General features: G+C 37.6%; 2 protein-coding genes and 1 pseudogene across 2 annotated transcripts; 1 reads left to right on the forward strand and 2 right to left on the reverse strand.

Annotated features, from left to right (window-relative positions):
- Window positions 1-980: 980 nt before the first annotated feature.
- Window positions 981-5,235, reverse strand: stoml3b (stomatin (EPB72)-like 3b). Its single transcript, XM_016240120.1, has 7 exons — window positions 5,113-5,235; window positions 3,577-3,680; window positions 3,082-3,154; window positions 2,746-2,828; window positions 1,546-1,749; window positions 1,293-1,427; window positions 981-1,169 (listed from the first exon to the last, which is right to left on the reverse strand). Exons 1-7 carry the CDS (start codon window positions 5,165-5,167, stop codon window positions 981-983), a joined length of 843 nt encoding a protein of 280 aa, XP_016095606.1. The 5' UTR covers window positions 5,168-5,235.
- Window positions 5,236-7,127: 1,892 nt separating this feature from the next.
- On the reverse strand, window positions 7,128-14,078 carry proser1 (proline and serine rich 1). The gene is made up of 13 exons (XM_016240092.1): window positions 13,483-14,078; window positions 13,295-13,360; window positions 13,145-13,213; window positions 12,953-13,047; window positions 12,765-12,858; window positions 12,545-12,655; window positions 12,360-12,443; window positions 12,134-12,212; window positions 11,836-11,947; window positions 11,597-11,609; window positions 10,632-11,524; window positions 9,172-9,319; window positions 7,128-7,429 (listed from the first exon to the last, which is right to left on the reverse strand). The coding sequence occupies exons 1-13, from the start codon at window positions 13,525-13,527 to the stop codon at window positions 7,304-7,306; spliced, it is 1,935 nt and encodes a 644-aa protein (XP_016095578.1). The 5' UTR covers window positions 13,528-14,078; the 3' UTR covers window positions 7,128-7,303.
- Window positions 13,782-21,185, forward strand: LOC107556856 (vacuolar protein-sorting-associated protein 36-like; annotated as a pseudogene).
- The last annotated feature ends 573 nt before the right edge of the window (window positions 21,186-21,758 follow it).

The following is a 21,758-nucleotide window of genomic DNA, read 5'->3' on the forward strand; positions in this document are numbered from 1 at the left end:
CAAGGTTAAGAAAGTATTTAGTAACAAGTAATGCAATACATTTTAGAGAGATTAAGACAGTATTCAAATACACAGTTGAAGATTGTTAATTACTTTTTGAGTAGTTTAACCAACACTACTCACCGAACTAAGTGAATACTTCTGAATCCTTTTGGTAATTGGGTTTGAAAGATTCTAGTCACTGGGATGAATCTAACTAATCTAATTTACCACTGTACTAATTGAATCTAATGCAAACCTAATCTTAATTTTTAAGTGCACTAAGTGTTAATAATTCCCAGTGTTGCTATTATAATGTTTCATCATATTTACAATTTTGTCACAGATGAAATGTTAAATGTAACACATTTACACATACTTTCCCCTTAGTGTTATTCTTTGTCTTCATCTGGATGTGTATGAGGAATCCATCATACTGACAGAGGAGAGGATGGAAAACCACAGAAATCTTTGAACCACCGCCATAACATGGGACACTCTTTGGCACAATAATGTTCTCCAGTGGAAAGTTAGAAAACACTTATGTGAACGCAGAGGTTAAGAATCTGTAACCAGGAACTATGATGTGTGTAGATGTTCTTGGTTTCTTTTTGGTTTCTAAATGAACGGTTGTCTATGGTTAGGGGAAGAACAGCTGAAAGACATTGTCATTCACATTGGTGAAAATGACTATATATGTTTTAAAAATGTAAAATCTACTTTTTGTTGTAGTTTATTTAATTTCATGCATACTCATTGTATATAAGAATATAAAATTGGCATTTGAAAGTTGTTACACACTGATATACAGTATGCTCTAAAATATGATACTGATATTGTATTTTTTTAAATTTTATAAATAAATAATTTGTAAACCTTGTCACTCTTTCTCGTAAAAGATAAATGAGATGTAAAATATGACACATAAGAAGAAAATCATGTACAATTTCTAAATGAATGGCTCATCTGCATCTTGTGAGCATATTGTGAATATTCAGCGATCATTTCTTCATGAAGTGGCTAATGACATCCATGGGCAGAGGGAAGATGATGGTGGAGTTCTTCTCGGCTGCGATGGTGTTGAGGGTTTGGAGGTATCTGAGCTGAAGGGCAGATGGAGACTCTGCGATCACTAGAGACGCCTCCTTCAGAGCTCTGGATGCGTTCATCTCACCCTCCGCTGCAATAACCTACATTATCACAAACCATTATATTAGGGTGTGGCATCACAAATTGTACATCAAATTTTGTTCATTTTTTACCATTAAAATACATTTAGACATACATTGATAATGTGTGGCAGTAATACTCACCTTCGCTCTGGCCTCACGGGCCGCCTCCGCCTCGGCTGCCATTGCTCTCTGCAGCTGCTGTGGCAGTTTAACATCTTTAATCTCCACCCGCTCCACCTTGATTCCCCACGAATCTGTGGCCTCATCTAGAGTCATCTGCAGCAGGGAGGAGAATTATGGAACACATTTTCAGCTACTGTCTGACCTGCAATTATATCATTGATGCACAAGCAGGAATGACAAATTTACCTGTCTTTTTCACTATCACACTCACCTGCATGCTTTGGGAGATGACTTCTCGGTCAGAAAGGACCTCAGACAGGTTCTTGGTGCCCAGGACGTTCCTCAAGGTGGTCTGGGCCAGTAGGCGAGTGGAGTAATCTGCATTAGACACGTTTGCCACTGAGGCAACAGGGTCATTTACACGGAAGTACACAACACCATCCACAGAAACTGTCACTGAGTCTTTGGTCAAGATCTAAATGCAAACAAAAACAAAATCAATATTTCAGGAACAAAACAAGTGACTGTCTTGATGAGTAGGCCTACATAAGGGCATGTACTTTATGCTATTCGTTCAAAAACATTGACACATTCACAAACTAAACTAAACATGACTTGTGTTTTGAGTGAATCGTTCAATCACTAAAACGATTTGCTTAAAAACACCAGTAAGGAGACTTTATGAGTGAATCGTTGAATCATTTACTGAAACGATTCCTTCAAAACACTGATTCATTCAGGAACGAAAGTGAAGTCTTCATGAGTGAGTCATAAGCTGCGTCCAATACACTATGCACTCATACACTATGTACTTATGCACTATGTACTCAACCATGTATAGTATGAATTATATAAGGTTATTTTGTCATTCACAATCGGAGTCTCATAGCCCCTCCCCCTTCGGTACGTAATTAAAGCTGTGACAGTTGAGTGCATGAAGTGTCCAACATTCCACACTTCATTTTTTCGGTTATTTAAGTGCATCATCCGGGTATATAAAGTGCACTTTTTCTTTTTGGAATTTTCAGTGTGAACGCACTACTCGCACCATTTATACTATTAAAGTCATAGAATAGTGCATTACGCGCGATTCATTCCCTCAGGGTGAATTCAAAATAGAATACTATACTAACATTCTGTTTCTACTAGCATTACCATTTCGCCCATATATTTATGTGGCACAAATAGTAAGAGGGTTATTAAATATGTTATTCCGAATTCAGCCTCAAACATTTCACTCAAAAACACAGACTCATTCAAGACGGAAACAAGGCCGTCTTCATGACCGAGTCATTGAATCATTCACGGAAATGATTCGTTTGAAAACACTGATTGTTCAGGAACGAAACGCTTCATTGCTTGGAGAACAGCAGTTGATTCAGCTCTGACCTCGCTTGCTGGAACTATTCACGTTACTCGTTACTATTCACGTTACTCCTCTGGTTTATTGAGTATTTCTTTTTTAGTTTACCTCCTGGGGAGGGATGTCAAATGAGATGGTTCGAAGATCCACTTTAACAAACGAGTCCGTGCAGGGGATGATGAAGAAGATGCCTAGACACAAGTAACATTTTTAATTTTATTTGTTATTATATGATCTGTGTCAAACAGCATTGATTCGTTATTTGAACTAAACTGACTCCTTGTACAGGAACTGAGCTAGTAGGCCACAAGTTCTGTGAATGTCCTCAGCTGTTGTAAACAATTGGTACCTGTGCATCGAGGAACGTCTAAGGCTTTGCCTTTGACAAAAGGTGGTGTTACCTAAGTATCTGTTTAGCTTTAACCTACTGAATCTAAGTATTACCTGGTCCTTTGGCTTTTCGGGCTGTTATCCTCCCCAGTCTAAATATGACAGCACGCTCATACTCTTTCACAATCTATAAAACAGTTATCAAACATATTAAGTGGGTTATAAAACATTTGAACAACAACTACAGGTGTAAAACATTCAGGCATTGATGTTGTTAAAGTGCAAGGTTTACTAGGAAAGTCAACTTTAAAGTTAAAAGAAAGTCAACTTTTCAAATATTGATTTGAGTTCAAATTGTAATAAATGTATTTTATTTTAATATTTGAAAAGAAAGGCAATGGTGTGATATGAGAGTTAAGAAAAGTCGTCTGTATGACAACTATGATACACTTTAAAATATAAATGGAAATAATAAATATTAAAATAAAATGAATTCAAAATAGTAATGAAAACTACTAAAATGATACAACAATAGCACTGGTCCCCGAGAGCATAGTAATTAATATTTTTCAGGATTATTTGTTTTGTTTGTCCTATTGTGGTTCACACCTTAATGGTTATGAAAATGCTGATTGGAAATATCAAGATGGAGAAAAATGCAGAGATAATCACAAGAATCCACCCACAGCAGCCCAGACCGCTGTTATTTTCACCTGCAACCACAGAAAACAGCACATGACTAAAAGTTAAACGGGTCAAAATGTTGAGCTGTGTGAAAGAACTCAGTGCTAATTACATGTTTTATTCAATGCATGTGGCATATGGTTTGATGCTTCACATGGAAGTTATATTACTTAAGTTAGTTGTCTTGTGGAAAATCTGAACCATGCAGTTTCAAGATTCTTTCCACATCCTAGTTTCACTTCATTTTAGGTTGACCAACAAAAAAAAGTGTCATAGTGTAACAACTGACCAATAAACTTAAAATGATGATTCAATTCATTTAGATAGTTTGGTTTGCTAAGAAACTAAATTCCCTTTCTAACTAGCAACTTATCAGTAAGACTCATCTTAATCCTTACTAACAATCAAACTGTAAACCACATCTTATCTTTTACCCTTAACCCTGAATAGAAGCACTTTACACCAAAACTGGCCCCTCACTGGATCAACAGTCTCTCAGGTAAATATGTCACCAGGGAGACCCTCTTCATCATAAATCAGCTCTGGGTGGTCCTTTATGAGTGGGTGGGTGGTGAACATTGGCACACAACCCCTAAGTGTGACGGATAAGGCTACACTAATTTTTCCACACACACCCAACAATTTCAAACCAAGGCCATATTTTATGCTTATGGCCTGTCTATCATGCTCTTCTAAAAGAAAGATTAACGTGTGTTTATATGTTTTCGCATGTGGTGTTTCTCTGTAGTGGTTATTGTATAATGCAGTCAAAAGTGCTAAACTATTGTGTTGTACAGAGCAATCTATTAACCTAAGAGAGGAATCCAAGAAACTATAATAAACTCTTCAGGTTATTTATAATCTGATGTGATTACTCAAATCAGGATAATGAGCCAACTCTAAAACCACAAAATGTTGAAGTCTAAAATTAATAGTTGACGAATACAGAACTTTCTGTGAATTCAGCATCAAGATTTTAGTAAAAAGAAAAAAGGATTAAATACATTTAAAATACATAAAAAATTGTGTATAGTATAGCCTTTTTGAGGTTCTTTTAGATAGTCTTGCAGTTACTATCCTGTTAGATATTGCGACATACAGTATGCATTTAACACCATTAACTTAATTAAATAAGATCTGAACAATTTCTGACCAGGAATACTAAAAATAACACAAACAGCTATTTGACTTCATATATGTACTGTATATTTCTTTCTTCCTCATGCAGGTACAATTGTGAACCGGTGTGGAAAATTGACTGCTTTGCTAATCAAACACTAATGCAAATGACAAATCTAACTGATCATAGTTGAACAATGCAAACTCAATCGACCTCAACACACAAGTCCTGTTGTAGCTGTAGTTAAGACAATTACTATATTATACTCTCAGCAGATTACATGTTAAAGTCCAGTGTTCAAAGACAAAAGGGTTAGAGTAAAAAAGGTGAGATCAACTTACTGATTAGATTCTGCTTGCTCTGGGCTCCTCGTTCCATCTCAGACTCCATTTCCATGTGGGTTTGTTGCTACACGAGATGTTAAAGACAGCACTGGCTTTGTGGGTAACTGAGAAATGTATTTGTACTGCAAAAGCACTTCCTATGAATGGTGTGGCCTTGTCTACAATGCAATTAGAAGATCATTTACAGACTCTAATGGTCTTATGTCACCGTCCATTGTGCAATATGAGGCTGATGTTTGTTAATGAAGCAGTTATGATGATTGCGATTTCTCTGAAACACATCCGCTGTGTTTGCTTTTGGCAAAGATGCTTTATTCTTCAGCTAGCCAGTGTGCTTCTCGCTATACAGATTTGAATGCCTTTTTCCAACTAGTTTTTAAGAATATGTTCTTGTTTTACTCTTAGTAAAACTAATAAACCATCATTCATTCATGGCTTACATGCAGGAACTCATAGGTAGTATTGCATAATGTCAAGTAAGTGAACAAAGGGTCAAGTGGAAACTAGTAATTGCAGGAGTCTCGTGATTCATGATGTGAAAAAGATTAAAGTGGTTATTTCACTCGTGATCAAACGTATGGGCAGGGTAAATCAACATCAAAAATAATCTGTAATATTACAGTTCTCTGAAAAAGTTAACCAGCAAAGACCTCAATATGGACTTTCCAGGTTTTCTCTAATAATCAAACAGGGTAAATCAGTAATACACCACAAACTTCCTTTTAACATGTATAGTAAATTAATATAACTTTTCGATAAAAAAAAAACAATAACAGCCATCTAAAAACCAATTTGCAAATTACTAATTCCCATAATCTTTTATAATTAATCTGGCATCAATGGAATTCTGGTTGCAAAACATTTTGAATTTGGTTTTGTTTGTCTGTAGTGACATTGCATCTAATTTTAGAAAGCTGCTGTGGGTTTTGTGGTCATTCTGGAAAGTCCTGAACAGGTGAAAGGTGAAGTGACATTCACTGCTAACCAAAAAATTCGGAATAAAAACAAACAGCAAGAGAATCTAAGAAAAGAACTTTTATTTCATGATGCTGTTAGAACATACTAGACTCAACCTAACATATTCTTTATTATATTTTATAATATATAATGAACACAAACGTGATTATCGTAGCCTCCGAGATCTACACATTGTATACATGCAAAATTCATGGTTCTGACCTTAATATCAGCAAAATTGTACAACTGTAAGATTTGTAACACTAAAGTCACTTTGGAGTTGCAAAGCAACTCCTTTAAAATTTGTAAGGTAACTTAGGAAAATAATGGGGGGAAAAACAGAACAGCTACAGTACAAAGAGCAAACACCTAATTTACCCATTCGCACAGGGTATTTACATGTACAGTATTTGACAGACATTTGAAGAAAATGTCAGTTAACTCACTACTTTCATGATCCAGGGAAAACAGTTTAGTAAAATTTAGACACCCACACTATTCACATTTCCTCTACTGGTGTATATTTAAAATTAATTTTAGTATTCATTTTTAAAATGATGATGCTTAAACAGAGTTAAGCCCTACTACAAACCAAAAAAATAATACTAAAGAATAGTATTAATTTCATTCAAATACATATAACAAACAGTCCAGCCCAGCCCTCAAAAGTCAATAAAATTCTGTTCTACTAATGCAGAGCTCTAAACCACAAGCTTGTCTTGATTTGAGACGTGAGTGTCTTCTACAGGAAATTATTGGAGAGTAGAGCTGCCACATAAGTTTTTGAATTTACCCATAATTGCGTTATGACTAGGGCTGCACGATAAATCGCATGCGATATTTAATGCGCATCTTATCAGTAAAGCCAGTTCTGTAATCAGCGGTAAATCTCCATCACCTGCGTGCTTTGTTCACTGACGAGCTGCACAAAAAATTGCGCGAATATGAACGTGGTTTTGCGCAGCTCGTCTGTGAACAACGGCTCTGTGTAGTTAATGCTGCTCAATGTGAAAGCACACAGGTGATGGAGATTTACCGCTGATTTCAGAACCAGCTTTACTGATAAGATGCGCGTTAAATATCGCATGCGATTTATCGTGCAGCCCTAGTTATGACACACCTTTTTCCATGCAGAGCACCACAGTCCACAATGTTTGTCATTGTTTATGCACACTGCACACACTAGGTTGCATAGTTTTTGATATGCCTGCACTCTGTAACTCACAATGAGTTACTGCCAGCCCAGTGGCGGATGCAGGCCTGGCTGCAGAGGGAAGCTCGATCCAACGGCTGCAGTGTAGTTTGTGAATCCATTCGGCTGGGGAGAGTAACTGTCGAGCGCTGATGCAGAGTGAGCCTGCAATCACACACACAAAACAAACATTAACATTTGCATAGAGTAGCAAATTCTTCTAAAATATCTTGCTCGTTATCATAATAGCAGGCATAATAATAACATCCAGTGGACCTTTAATGATCAAACAAAGAGCCACAGCCTCCGATCAATATATAGATACCTGCAAATAGGCATGGGCCGGTATGAGATTTTGGCGGGATGATAACCTTAAGCAAAAATATCACGGTTTCGCGGTATCGTCGATACAGCTCTAAAATGTTTTTTTTAAATAACTGGGTAAAAAAAACAATTTTTTTCCGCTGAACACAATATATTTTGTTTTTGAGCAACATACAGAATATTAGGAACAGTAAAATTTGTTTATTTTTTCTTTGATTTGTTTCCAAAAAAGAAAAATAAAGACTGACATCTTTATTTAACCAGAATCTGTAATTACAGTTATTTAATTTTAGTTATATAATTTATATACATATCATTTATATCATTTAGTTATATAATTTCATACACATAATTTGAATAAATAACAACCCAATTTGAAGCAAAAGCAGAATGTTCTGACTAGCTTTGTGAAATTATACTACATGCCTGAACGAGACAAACGGCAGAAGCTCTGAATGAGATGCAGATTCACTCTCTGACACCAGATACGGCGTTTCCTTGGTGCTGAAACACTGCTTTAATATGAACTATACAGAGACAAGATTAAAAGAAAATACCACGTAAACTTTTCTGCTGTATTAGTGGTTTTGAAACGTGACATTTTCAAATCGCGGTATACCTTGAAACCGGTAATCAGCCAATGCCTACCTGCAAATAAAGCTGCTCAATTATGACAAAAATCATAATCACGATTATTTTGGTCAATATTGTTATCACGATTATTTAACACTATTATTAGTGGGCCATATAACAAAAATAAATAAGTTGAATCCAAGTCTAAAGCATTCGGTTAACAGCCTATAGAAATTGAATAATCAAATGTAAAATAAAACCGCATAGTCTTCACTCTAATAATTAAACTTCTGTGAAGAGCAGTAAGTGATGTGTCTTTGTCTTTTGTTGTCACTTTAAGAGCCGCACGGATCCAATTTACTGTTACACACATTTTCATCTGTTAACATTCATTTATTACATAACCGACGAGGGTTTACGTGAATAATCACTAAGCGCCGCATTTTGACACATTTTTGCGTGTATTTGACCGTTTAGGCCAGGGGTGTCAAACTCAATTCCTAGAGGGTCGCAGCCCTGCAGAGTTTAGCTCCAACCCTAATTAAACACACCTGATCCAGCTAATCAGGTCCTTTAGACTTATTTGAAAACTACATGGTATGTGTGTTGGAGCAGGGTTGGAACTAAACTCTGCAGGGCTTGCGGCCCTCCAGAAACGGAGTTTGACACCCCTGGTTTAAGCGCTTACGTTCAGCTAAAAGATGACTTTAGATGTCCCTGTTCTGTTTTGTCTCTGAGCGCAAGCCTCCTGAGGAACAGCGCAAGTTCTCGGAGCGCTTTTAAAAACATTAATAAATCTAATCAACTTTAATAACTCAAGCACGTCCCATTTTGCAAAAGTCACGTTACATGATTTTACTGATTTGCATGTGAAAATGGGCTTTTATGGACGAGTGAAAGCGCACTGCTGGAAAGGGGATGGAATAATCGGTTTATCTTGATTATTATATTTTCATAATCGTTGGGAGTCCGAAATCGAAACTGAATTTCGATTAATTGCACAGCCCTACCTGCAAAAGAGCAGATTGCATGCCGGAGTTGTGAAGACCAGAGAGGGCAGCAGGAGATGCTGTCGTGGAGAAGCTGGGCATCCCTGGGGGGAAAGACAGCAGCCCTGGGAAAGCTGTAACTCCAGGGGCCTGGAGACTACCACTTAGCCTGAGTAACACATTAAGCAACATTGCATAGGCCTATTAATAATGCAGTTCTAATGATTATCTTACTAACACAAATAGAATGCACTTGTTTACTTAGTTGCACAATAATCTGTAATACTAAATTCAAAGCAAGTGTGCTATCTGAAAAGCTATCGCACATATGTGCTCACTATAATTACGCTTCTTGACAGCAGTAATTTAAGTGTTATATGTTGCTGACAGACTTGGTATCTAAACTTCAAGTTAATCAGCCATATGACCATAAAATATTTTTTGTGGCTATGGTTTACTTTTGACAGCTATGACAGTTTTTCCAATATTTTCAAGGAGCACATATCACTCTGATAAAATGAAGAACAGAAAACATAGACTTTAGACTTTGCAGAGCATTTCAACTGGAAAATGTTAGTGACCTGCCTTGCTGACTACTACCTACATAGCCCTTCTAAGGCAGAATCCCAAGACAAAACTTCAAAAGTTACTTTATACTCGTTTAATTCCAATAGGTTTTCAGTACAGCAATTAAATACGCATACAATATATAACACACAAGCAGTGGATAAAACAGTCCATTAGTGATTCGACTGAACTATAGTTATTGATACTTTTTTTAATATTAAATTAAATATACACATAATCAACTTAAAAATAATCAAGCATAATTATGCTTCCTATATTTTAGAGAAGCCCTTGTGTTGTGCACCTATAATGTTGGCTAAGTAGGCAGCTCACTAGGTTTTGGAACTGTTATGTCCGTACCATAGACAATTCAGACGATACATATTAGTTTAGCACAGGGGTGCTCAGTCCCATTCCTGGTGATCTACCTTCCAGCAAAGTTCAACTCCAACCCTGCTCCAACACAACTGAACCATCTTATTAAGATCTTCAGGAGCACTTCATAAATACAGACAGATGAACTGAACTGAACTATGCAGGTAGGTAGATCTCCAGAAAAAGGATTGGGCACCCCTGGTTAAGCACTTAACTGCTTATTTCAAATAATCATAAATCAGGGGTCACTAACTCTGCTCCTGAAGGGCTACCATCCTGCAGAGTTTAGCACCAACCTCTTTTAAACACACCTGAATCAGCGAATCAAATCCTAATAAACTGTGTTCAGGATTTATTGAAAATAACAGGCAGGTGTGTTGGAGCAAGTGGCCTAGAACTGGAGTCTCCAGGAATGTAGTCCTCCAGGAGCAGGGTTTGCTACCCCTGCCCTAAATCAACCCTAGAATAGTACAATCAAACTTCTCTACTTGTTAATACTTCATGAAGTCATGCGACATAATTAAATAGAAAAAATTTACCCAGCCTGGCCAGCAAGGGCAGGGTTGAAGTTAGAGCTGAATGCAGAGGCGAATCCAGGAAGCACAGGAGAAGAGGAGGGGACTCCTGCTGCGGCAGCTGCTGCTGCCTGGAGAGGTGCAACGGTGGCTACTGAAGAAGCGGCTCCTGGAAGGCCCATTAAGGAGGACAGCACTGGACTACCTGCTGCAGTGGGCCCTGAGCCTCCAAAACCTGGGAAAGCAGGGTTTGGGCCAGGAGGAATACCCGGGAACATGGAGGGAGCTGTGGTCAATCCCAGGCCAAAGGGGGAGGGTGTGGGAGTGCTTGAGTGAGCCAGGCCAGAATATACAGATGAGACTGGAGGAGTAGGAGTGGATGGGGCGGAAATGGAGGACTGGGTTCCAGGGAAAGGAGACATTGCTGGAAAATGAGGAGTAGGGCTGCTTCCAGATTGAGAGCCCAGAGCAGAGTAAAGACTGTGGAGTTCAGCTACACCAGCAGTGCTGGGTAAAGAAGATTGTGGCGAGGCAGAACCATGGGCCATGCCCATGGGTCGGGCAAGAACAGTAGAGTTAGGCATTACTAGAGAGCTAAGAGAAGGGGTGCCCGAGCGGGAGGGACCTTTGAAAGCGGAAGGAACAGGACTGTTGCTTCCACTACCTCCGCCGTGCCGGGCCATGGAGCTGGCAATTTGCTCGCTAAACAAAGCAGGGCTACTCATTGTTGCCTGGGAGGTCAGTCCAGAAGAGGGCTTAGGACTTGGAGCTGCAGGTGGCACTGGTAATCCACCAACACCTTGCATGTTGGGAGTAGAGCGTCCAGGAGTGAGAGAGGACATCCCTGAGGGTGTGTAACTACGGATAACTGAATGTGACTGGGTAGAGGGAAATTTCTGCACATTTGTGCTCTCAAACTTGAAAGTGATTAGTGTAGTTTACTTCTATTGCAAGTGCCTTAAAGTAACAACTTTTTTTTAGAACATTACATTCACACTTAGACTCCGGAAAATCCAATATAATACACATTCTAGAATTTGTGCTCTCTATAATAAGTCGTGGCATACGGAAATTACCATATTAGATCAGTAAAGAAACCCCGGAGAGAGTTTTAAGCATGATCAAATTGCATGCTATAGGTGCTGCAGGCAGATTTAGAGCATGCTGTGGTGAGGTAGCGTCTACAGACAGCATTGCAGTCACAGCTGTAAAAGGCAGCACACAGCGCTAGCAACTGCACGTTGTACCTGCCAAATTGGGAGTGGCTCGGTAGGGTGGGGGTGGCACACTGGCAGTGATGACCCCACCCACTGACACCAGACCTGCATTGTTGTACGCACCTAGGCAGCATCCGGAGAAGAGGGTAAGAACATTCTGCATCCAGTCCCCCAAATTAACATTCATATTGCACACAGACACATTGCTGGCATATGCATGGTCTACTGTTTCTTGTACATTAGGAAGATTATTACCCATACAATTTATTCTTGATCATTTTATTCTAATCGGAAGGAAAAGGGTCTTACTTGGAGCGATGGTTGCATGTGGCCTACATGGCGGGATAGGGTATGGCACAGGTCTGTGTGGATTGTACGTTGATGGTGACTTGCGGAAAAAGAGAGAAATGGATGTAATAAGAAATTTGTTCACTATTCAAGATCACATGATGGAATTCTTAGCCACTAATGAACTGTCAGAAACATTCGAAGAACAAATATGTTTGGGCAGTAGCACCGGTCCATTAAAACATACCGGTTTGCTTGGTCCAAGGATGCGTGCAGCAATGCCCTTTCCATCCAGGGTTGCATCATCTCCATCCTTTTTGGCAGGCAATCCCTTAAAAGTTCCAATAAAAGCCACAATTAATTTTAAAGAACTAAATGAAACAATATGCATTTACAAGGTATTTAATATATTTATTAAGTGAAGGAACTTACAGGGAATGTTCCAGTGACCTGGCTGGGTTTGCCTTTGGGGTAAGGGTTGCCTGGGATCATCCCACAGGATGAAATCATCGCCACTGGAGCTTTACATCCCACCTTACACACCTAAACAAATTATAGACATGTACTGCATTTAAATCCTCATTCATTCAATATAGCCTACACTTGGCCATGATGTACAGTTTGTAAATTCACATGAACGAGTAAGTTTGACCTGCTCTAAGATTCTTCTTGCACGCTTCCTCTCAGCGAGGTGAGTACGGAACGCATCCTCCACGGGACGGTAATTTTGGGCATCAGAAATATTTCTGTAAAGTATACATTACATATTGCTTTGTCACATTATATTCAATTTGTTTGGATATTTGCTGATGTGCATAATTTCTGTAGGGCGCAACTTACAGAGCTATGAGTTCTAGTACAATAATTCTGTCCTTTGAGAATGTGAAACAATTAAGGATGTTTGCAACCTTCGTTGTTGGAATTGCAACCATTTTCTGGAGGAAAAAAACATGTTATGCAATTAAATTAAGTCATTTCACTCAACTAACAAGACTGTAGATGAATAAAATCAATAAGAAACAGAATTCTTACATGCTGCAGGGCTTTGACTGCCTTTACTTGTGGCTCTGCCCAGGAAAAGTATTTCAAAATGTCAATCACCTGAGGAAGGAAGTTTGACAGGTAAGTAGTTGTAAGATAACCGCAGAATTACAGTTCTCTGCTGTAAGTATATCAGCATACCTGTTCACTGGAGAAATACCCATGAACCTGCTCTATAGCTTTGATTCGCTGATCTGTCAAAACACACTTCAGAACAAACAAGAATTACAGTATTAATATTATCCTCTGTTGCTTATTTAATAACCATAATCAACCAAACTGATTTCCAGAACAGACAACCTGTATTATGCAGCAAATATAAATGATACCTTTCTAATCTCGTCCAAGACGATATCAAAGGATTTCTTGTCCATCTTCTCTGTCGATGCTCTGATCACTGTATTGATTATCAATTCCTCCTACACCATCTCAATGACGACCCTTCATTCACCTGCTGATGGGATACTTCATGCAGTAGTCTTGTTATATTTATTCACAGCATTAATGTTTGAATTCATCAATTTTTTTGCATATGATCTATCCTTTTAGTGAAGCCAGAATCATTTCGGAAAGGTTCAGCAGGTACAACAGAAGGCTAGTGGTCTCTTTAAGTTCAGGCTGGCATGACATGAGGAACAACAATAGTCCAGTGCTAAATCCGCACACTCCTCAAATGCACCATTCTTCACATATATGCATGTCTTTTATCATGTTTGCACAATTACAAATTTCGCTGAAGTGACTGAAGATCATAGTTCACGCGGTAGTTTTGTTTATTTTGATATATCGTCGCTGTTTATTGGGGTTTCGCAAAGAAACCAAAGGCTGCCGTTCGTGTGCGACTTCCTTTGTCAGGACCCCGATATGAAAGAGTCTGTTTCTAAATACGCCTCATGAGAAGTTGACATTATATCTTGAAATAAATTGCATTTTTCTAAACTATTTATAATTTATTATTCAAATACTAACTTATATTAAGGTTTTCGAGTTGTCATAAATACTGACAATTCTTTTTAAAGATAACAAACAAATTAGGTAGGTTTCAAATTCTCATAAATGGGGGAAATGTAAATAACATGGATACTTTTAAGTTCATTTCTTAGATCAGTAAAGAAACCCCGGAGAGAGTTTTAAGCATGATCAAATTGCATGCTATAGGTGCTGCAGGCAGATTTAGAGCATGCTGTGGTGAGGTAGCGTCTACAGACAGCATTGCAGTCACAGCTGTAAAAGGCAGCACACAGCGCTAGCAACTGCACGTTGTACCTGCCAAATTGGGAGTGGCTCGGTAGGGTGGGGGTGGCACAAAATGTAAATAACATGGATACTTTTAAGTTCATTTCTATGACTTTCTATAACACGCATTAAAAGCAATGCGGGGAGAGTGAAGTTCTGAATGGACTTTCGTATTTTTCAAACAGGCGCGTTCCCGGACACCTAGGCGGAAGTAAACAGCTTCACGTTTAATATGCCCTAGTTCTGTTATTTACTTTTTTATTATTTTGTTAAAAATTGACAGGTTTGTTTGGACAAATGGGCTACTTGAGATGAACGAAACGTTAGTAATTCAGCAAAGAGGAGTGAGACTTTACGATGGGGAAGACAAGGTATTTATTCGTAGATAGTGTGGATTCAACTGAAAGTTATGAAATTACAATCGTGGAAAATACTGACCTGACAGTGATGTAAACATTACGGCTAAACACATGTATATTTTAGATGATGTCGTTTACATGTTGTTTATTAATGCTGTTGGAAAGAATTTGTAGAATTAGAAATGGGGTAATACAAAATATAATAATGAGTTATGCATCACTTGAATAGATAGTGTGTATAATAATGCTCCATATTATCCTGTTTCCATATTGACAGGCTAAACTTGATGCAGGAGTCGTTCTTCTCAGCACCCATCGCCTTCTCTGGAGAGACCAGAAGAGTCATGTATGTCATCTTCAGTAACTTTTGCTGCTCTTACATAGGGTGACCATATGTCCTCTTTTTCCCGGACATGTCCTCTTTTTGGACCTAAAAAAATGCGTCCGGCCGGGATTTCTAAATCACCCAAAATGTCCGGGATTCGGCTTTCTACTGTTGCCATTCATTGTGTGCGTTTTTGTATTAAAACCCTGCGAGGGACTGTTTTCTTAATACCGCTCCCGCTGAATTTCTGACCATTATCGCCCGCTCCCATGATTTTTTGTGTCCAGTGCTCCCGCAAACATTCTAATATTGCATATCATTTTCGCGCATCAGGGAGCCACTATCAATATGCGGAGTATTTAAATCTCTTTTGAATGAGCGCTCGCTGTTCACTTTCACTTGCAATCACGCGCACTCTGTGTAAAGGAAGATCAGATATTTGGCAATGAGCTCAGGATCTGTTGAGCAGCGAATCCTCCAGCATGGTCTGTCAGTCATCTCTCCTCTCATCCCGTGATCAGTCAAATCTGACTCCTGCAGCTCGTGCTGGATGCAGGGAAGTCTGCGTTTTTTCCATGGAATTGGGCTACTTTTAAACTGTTGCCATGGGTTGATTTTAGGGCTGGGCGATATAGCTAAAAAATGTATCAACGATATAATATTTCATATCGTTCGGTATCGATAATTATTGACATTTTTTATAACCTTTTTTTAAAACAAAGAGCAATAGAAAAAATGTTTAAATTTTAACCACTGTATTTTTAAATTAACCCAATTTATTGAGACAAACAACAACATATTTTTTTGTTTTAACAGTCAAACACAAAATAAAAATTTCTAATGTTTTATATGCCGATTAAACAGGTCTTAAGGAAACTTTTGGCTTGTTTCCCGAGGGCGCAATTAGCAAAATAATGCAGCACATTAAATTGTCAACGCAAGGAAATAACTGTCTATAAAAAAACGTGCATTACGTCTAAATTAACTCATATAAATCAAATATAATTTTGTAAATTGCATAAACAATTATGTACAGAACAGCATCATGTATTTATGAATTGCTTAATACAAAGAGCCGAATCGGCCATCACACAGATTGCCTTTAAAAACATATGAGACGCAGTGAAAAGGAATAAACATCCATACATTTGTGACGTGTTTTCTAAAAGTTTAAACTTTTAACTTTGCATGGTGAGACGCGAGTGCAGCAGTCATATTTGTCCGTCTAAAAAAATGCGCTGAATTTGCGTTCTGCGTGAATGGCTTGGTTTCAGTTTTAACCTATTCAACATTTTCTACGCATTGAGCTTCTATATTTCTCTAATATTTTGAATGAATAATGCAGCAACTGCACGTCTCGTGGGCTAGACTAACAAAACATTAAAATGCAGCAACATCACATACAGCATCATCACCGCATCTCCGTTGATTTTCCCCGTGGGTTTGAAATGTTGCATAAATTACATTTGACTGAAATGCTTGTATTGAAACATTTTGCGTTCTACCCAGGGCCGTCGCTAGTAGAAAGGTGGTGACGAATACAACTATAGGGGCCCACGGCTGTGTCGGTGTCCTTAATGTTAATCCAAGAAAATAAAAGAAAGAAAATCACTCACTGCTCTTGACTGAATACATTTTTAGTTTTAACAAGACCTAGCCTAATCTATATTTAATTTATACAATGAAGACTATGCAATGCTATTTTACATTTGATTATTCGGTTAACATTGTTTAATTTCTATCTTTGTTCTATTTATTTATTTGTGCTATTTACACGATTTCAAACAGGGCCCATGGGTACAACCTGCACCGGGGCCCCACAAACCCCAGCTACGGCCCTGATTCTACCTATGATAAAACTGTGCTAGTTGCTAAGTTTTGTGAAGGAGGGCCACTGGTAGGAAGCCTTTTAGCTAGGTTTATGATCAATCTGCATAACAGTGACTGTAAAATATGTATTTTAGGTTTGGAAATGACATTTTGAGTTTTGATAATTGGGATTGCGTTACTTTGGGCGCTTTCGGCATTACTTTAACCACCAACTAACCACACCTCTGCCCCCCGCCCCACCCGCACCCACTGTCCTTTTTTTGAAAAACTAAAATATGGTCACCCTACTCTTACATAAAGTCATGTCCAATATCTTAACTTCTGTTGAACTTTTTTTTTCTCACTCTTAAATGTCCTTTTGCTTTAATTAAAGAACAATGCCTGAAATCTCTCTTTCTCTGTAGGAATGTTGTATATGCATACACTTGTCACAGATCATATTCTTTGAGGAGCAAGCAGCTGGCATCGGAAAAAGGTGACTGCTAATGCATCTGTAGCATGCCATAATAATATCTATATTTTTAAAATAAACTGTTACCTTTCAAACCCTGCAGTGCCAAGATTGTCATTCACCTGCATCCAGCCCCGGAAAATAAGGAGCCAGGCCCCTACCAGCACAGCAAGTACTCTTTTATAAAGCTGTCCTTCAAGGAACATGGGCAGATTGAGGTCAGTTACTTAAGGAGTGATGTCACAAATATTTCAACTGAGATGATGATGCATAGATTAATTCTGCTTCCACGTACATAGAGCTTATTACTCCACTAAATCTGGCTTAATACAGTTTGAAGCATGTACTATAAGCAGTCATGACATTTAGCGATGAACGGAGCAGAAGTGTTAGAAAGGTGTAAATAAGGGAACTTGTGCTGTGTTTGGTGTGTAGTTTTACAGATGTCTAACTGAAGAGATGACTCAGAAACGATGGGAGAATACACCTGTCTCACAGCCCATCCCCACAGGAATAGGACCCAAGGTTAGCTAAAACTGAAACTTTGAATAATATATTAACAACTGGGTTTTGTTTTAATTCATTGCTTTTTTTTAGATAATAGCAAATGTTATTATTTTGTATATATTTATGCATTGAACAGTTATTATGATTATCCAGTTTTATTTTAGTATTTATATGTATGTTTATTAGTATATTTTTGTTATATTTATTAATATTTTGAAATATCTTTTATTATTATACTTTTACATTCCATTTTAATTTTAGATGTGTTGCGTACTTTTATTATTTTAATTAGTTTCATTTTAATATTTCTAATTGGCTTTAATTTTAAATTAGCTTTATTTTTTTATTAGGTCAGTTTTACTTTTAGTGATTTTACTAAAATTTTCACTGAAATAAGTCAGAATTATTTTAGTACTTTAACATCAATTTATTTCAGTTAGTTGCCAAAGCAACATGTCTAATGTTATTTTTCATCTAATATTAATATTTAATTTATGTATTTAAAATATTTAAAGCTATGTATGTTTAATAATAATTATTATTTTGTGAATTGCTGAATAATGCAAGCATTAGCAATTGATATTGTTTTCAATTAATGACATGATTTATTTAATGTATTTGAGTTTAATAAATTGCTATTTTCTTACCATATATATATATAACTTAAGTTGCATCAGCACCAGATACAACTGTGTCAGCAGTTCTTAACTGGAAAATAACATTAATTATTTTAAATAAATATTCATACTGGTGGCCGCTAGTCAGTTATCTACTCTAGGGATCTGATGACACTTCAGAATAAAATAAATCTTTGTGAATTGCCTGTTTTGAATGTCCCTATTACATCCTCAAGGTGGCACTGTAATAATGTTATTTGCAATTTGTCATTTGTGATATTGTGCTGTTTAAATATTTACAAAATGTTGTTTTACCTTTGATATGTTTATTTATTATATATTGTAAATATCTTGCAACATTTGTATCGCTGTTTTTTTTTTAAAGTTTGTATCTTGTAAAGAACAAGCCGTGGCCCTGAAGCAGTAACCCCTGGGCAAACCCTTTCCTTCCTGTTCCTTTGTTATTTGGTTGCATGTTTTTTGAGTTATTGTTTGTGCGTGTGCATGTTTAACAAAGAGCGAGGCTCATTTTTTTCTCTCCTGCTCTCTGTGGTCCTGTAGGCAGGAAGAACACGCGCAGTGGGGATTGTGGGGATTGAACGGAAGTTGGAAGAGAAAAGAAAAGAGACCGATTAAAAACATTTCTGAGGTAAGAAAGAGAAACAGACTGACAGGTAGTCATATCTAACATACAGCACTGGGATACCAGCCTGAGATAATCGGGAAAGCTGTGGGCGCCATGGCCCCCTTTTAAGGGGCCCCTGATGTTGATAGAAAGTGGGAACCTGTTTTTAATGCCAGATGACCTCATAGCTCTGATTAGCTTCCTGGCACAGCTATAATGGAAGATAAAAAGAGAGGGTACAGCGGTGGGATATCCTGTTAGGTGTGGGTACACCCAGTGATTTACAGGTGATTTCGGCCCTTGATAAAGAGGTGTTTTGATGTCATTTCTTTCATGTTTTTATTCTAACATCTCTCTTTTCTTTCAGGCCTTTGAGGATCTCAGTAAACTGATGGAAAAGGTCAGTCACTCAGTAGGTTGGTGGGTCGGCCTCTTATTATGCACAGTACAGCCGTGATCAATTTTATCAGTCTTGATTCAGCGAATCACTATCTTTCCCTGCAGGCCAAAGAGATGGTGGCGGTCTCTAAATCCATTGACAACAAAAGACAAGCAGGGTGACATCACAGAAGATGAGGTGAGCTTAAAGACCCTGAGGTGCTTGGTTTTCTGAAGCACCAGTGTTTCATCATGTGATTGGCTGAGATATTTGACATTAGCCAATCATTAATTAAAAGACTGGATTTTATACATTACTGTTCAAAAGTTTGGGGCAGTAAGATTTTTTTATGCTTCTGAAAGAAGTGTCTTATGTTGAGCAATCCTTCAATGTGATAAAACAGTAATATTGTGAAATATTATTACAATTTAAAAGAACTGTTTTCAATTAGAATATATTTTCAAATGTTTCAGTGTTCAGTCTTTAGTGTCACATGATTCTTTAGAAATCATTCTAATATGCGGATTTGCTGAAGAAACATTTCTTATTATTATCAATTTTAATAACAGTTTTACGGATTAATATTTTTTGTGAAAACTGTGATGTGTTCTTTGATGACTAGAAAGTTCCAATGATCAGCATTTATTTGAAATGGAAATCTTTTTAAACAGTGTAAAAGTCTTTATCACTTTTGAATAATTTAATGCATCCTTGCTGAATAAAAATATTGATTTAAAAAAAAAAAAAGTTACTGCCCCAAATATTTTAAATAGCAGTGTATACACATATGAACTTGTAAGAAGAGCCTTTTTATAAGGCTGTTTCCTCCTCAAAGTCAATTACTGCTTTGATCCTGCTAAAGTTAATAGGCTTTCTTAGATTACATGTCGATAACAGCTGTTATATTTATTGTTATAGCTAAATGTTTTGTTTTATTTGACCTCCATATGCACAGATATGCTTCTAAAGGCTCAGATACCAGTCCTACTCTCTTCAATAAAACAGTACATTCGATTATGTACATTTGTGTCACGCTCTCTGGCTCAGTGGAGTGTCTATAAATCCAAAGCTTGGCAAACATTGGCAGTGTAATCCACACAGAGCTCAGAAATCCCGGTCGCTCACAACATACACTTTGTACAGGGACATCGAGGGCAAGGAAATGAGACAGTGACATAAATAGAACCTAGAATTGAGCTGAAAAGCAGCCAGGATTGAGATCCACCATGTTTCTTAAATGCAGCATTGCATCCAAATAGACACAAATATTTATTGCACAGAAAATTACCAGTTATTACAGAAGTCCACTATCAGATGAGGAAAAACTTTGCCGCATCTAAAAATGAGTTGATGTGTTTTGTTTTGAAGTTCACATGCTAAAATTGGAGTTTCTCAGCATTGATAGTAGCCTATAACAACCAGGCTTGCTCATTCTTTCTTATATTTAGTTAGTGTAGAGCTGCAATTAAATTTTTAATGTTTGTTTTGTGTGCCATCCGACAGACAATCCGCTTCAAGTCTTATTTGCTGAGTATGGGTATAGCCACCCCAGTGACCAGAGAGACACACGGCTCAGGCACACAATACCACATCCAACTCGCCAAACAGCTGGGAGACATGCTGCAGGCCCCACTGATGGTAACTGTGTGTTTTATATATTTCTAGTGCTTATCATCAAGCAGCTTTGCATGGCCACATGCATATATATACACCACTGTTCAAAAGTTTGGGGTCAGCAAGATTTTTGATTGAAAGAAATTAGGAGTCAATACATTTATAATACTACAAAAGGTTTCTATTTCTTGTAAATGCTGTTCTTTTGAACATTTTGTTCATCAAAGAATCCTTAAAACAATGTATCACGGTTTCCACATAAATATAAAGCAGCACAACTGTTTTCAACCCTGATAAAAAGAAGAAATGAGTAAAGACACTGAAGACTGAAGACCATCATAGGAATAAATTAAATTTTTAAATACATTAGAATAAAAAAAAGTTATTTTAAATTATAACCTTGGTTAGCATAAGAGACTTCTTTTAAAATCATTAAAAAAATTCTTACCAACAGCAAACTTATGAACATGTTATGTTTAGGTGTGGTAATTTCATGTTTTGTATGTCTTCACATCTGTTTCTTCTATATTTCATATCTATTTGTTGATTTTTATTTTTTTTGGGGGGGGGGGGGGGGGGGGGGGTACCGCTCCCTGTGGTACCGCCCTGGAAGCTTCCCACCCCGTACTAGACTGCCCTGAGAGGCCTCCAGGCCGCCCACC

The sequence above is a fragment of the Sinocyclocheilus grahami genome, unplaced genomic scaffold, assembly GCF_001515645.1.
Source record: "Sinocyclocheilus grahami isolate Dianchi unplaced genomic scaffold, SAMN03320097.WGS_v1.1 scaffold581.1, whole genome shotgun sequence".
In the NCBI taxonomy this organism is placed as follows: Eukaryota; Metazoa; Chordata; class Actinopteri; order Cypriniformes; family Cyprinidae; genus Sinocyclocheilus; species Sinocyclocheilus grahami.

Bases quoted from the DNA above. Each gene is read 5' to 3' on its own strand.
- stoml3b (XM_016240120.1), bottom strand. From the start codon at position 5,167: ATGGAAATGGAGTCTGAGATGGAACGAGGAGCCCAGAGCAAGCAGAAT. The intron at 2,829-3,081 runs GTAATACTTAGA...ACTTGTGTCTAG, and splicing joins CCGAAAAGCCAAAGGACCAG to GCATCTTCTTCATCATCCCC. The intron at 1,428-1,545 runs GTGAGTGTGATA...TCCCTGCTGCAG, and splicing joins TCATCTCCCAAAGCATGCAG to ATGACTCTAGATGAGGCCAC.
- proser1 (XM_016240092.1), bottom strand. From the start codon at position 13,527: ATGGACAAGAAATCCTTTGATATCGTCTTGGACGAGATTAGAAAG. The intron at 13,048-13,144 runs GTAAGAATTCTG...TTTTTCCTCCAG, and splicing joins CAGTCAAAGCCCTGCAGCAT to AAAATGGTTGCAATTCCAAC. The intron at 12,859-12,952 runs GTAAGTTGCGCC...TATACTTTACAG, and splicing joins GTACTAGAACTCATAGCTCT to AAATATTTCTGATGCCCAAA.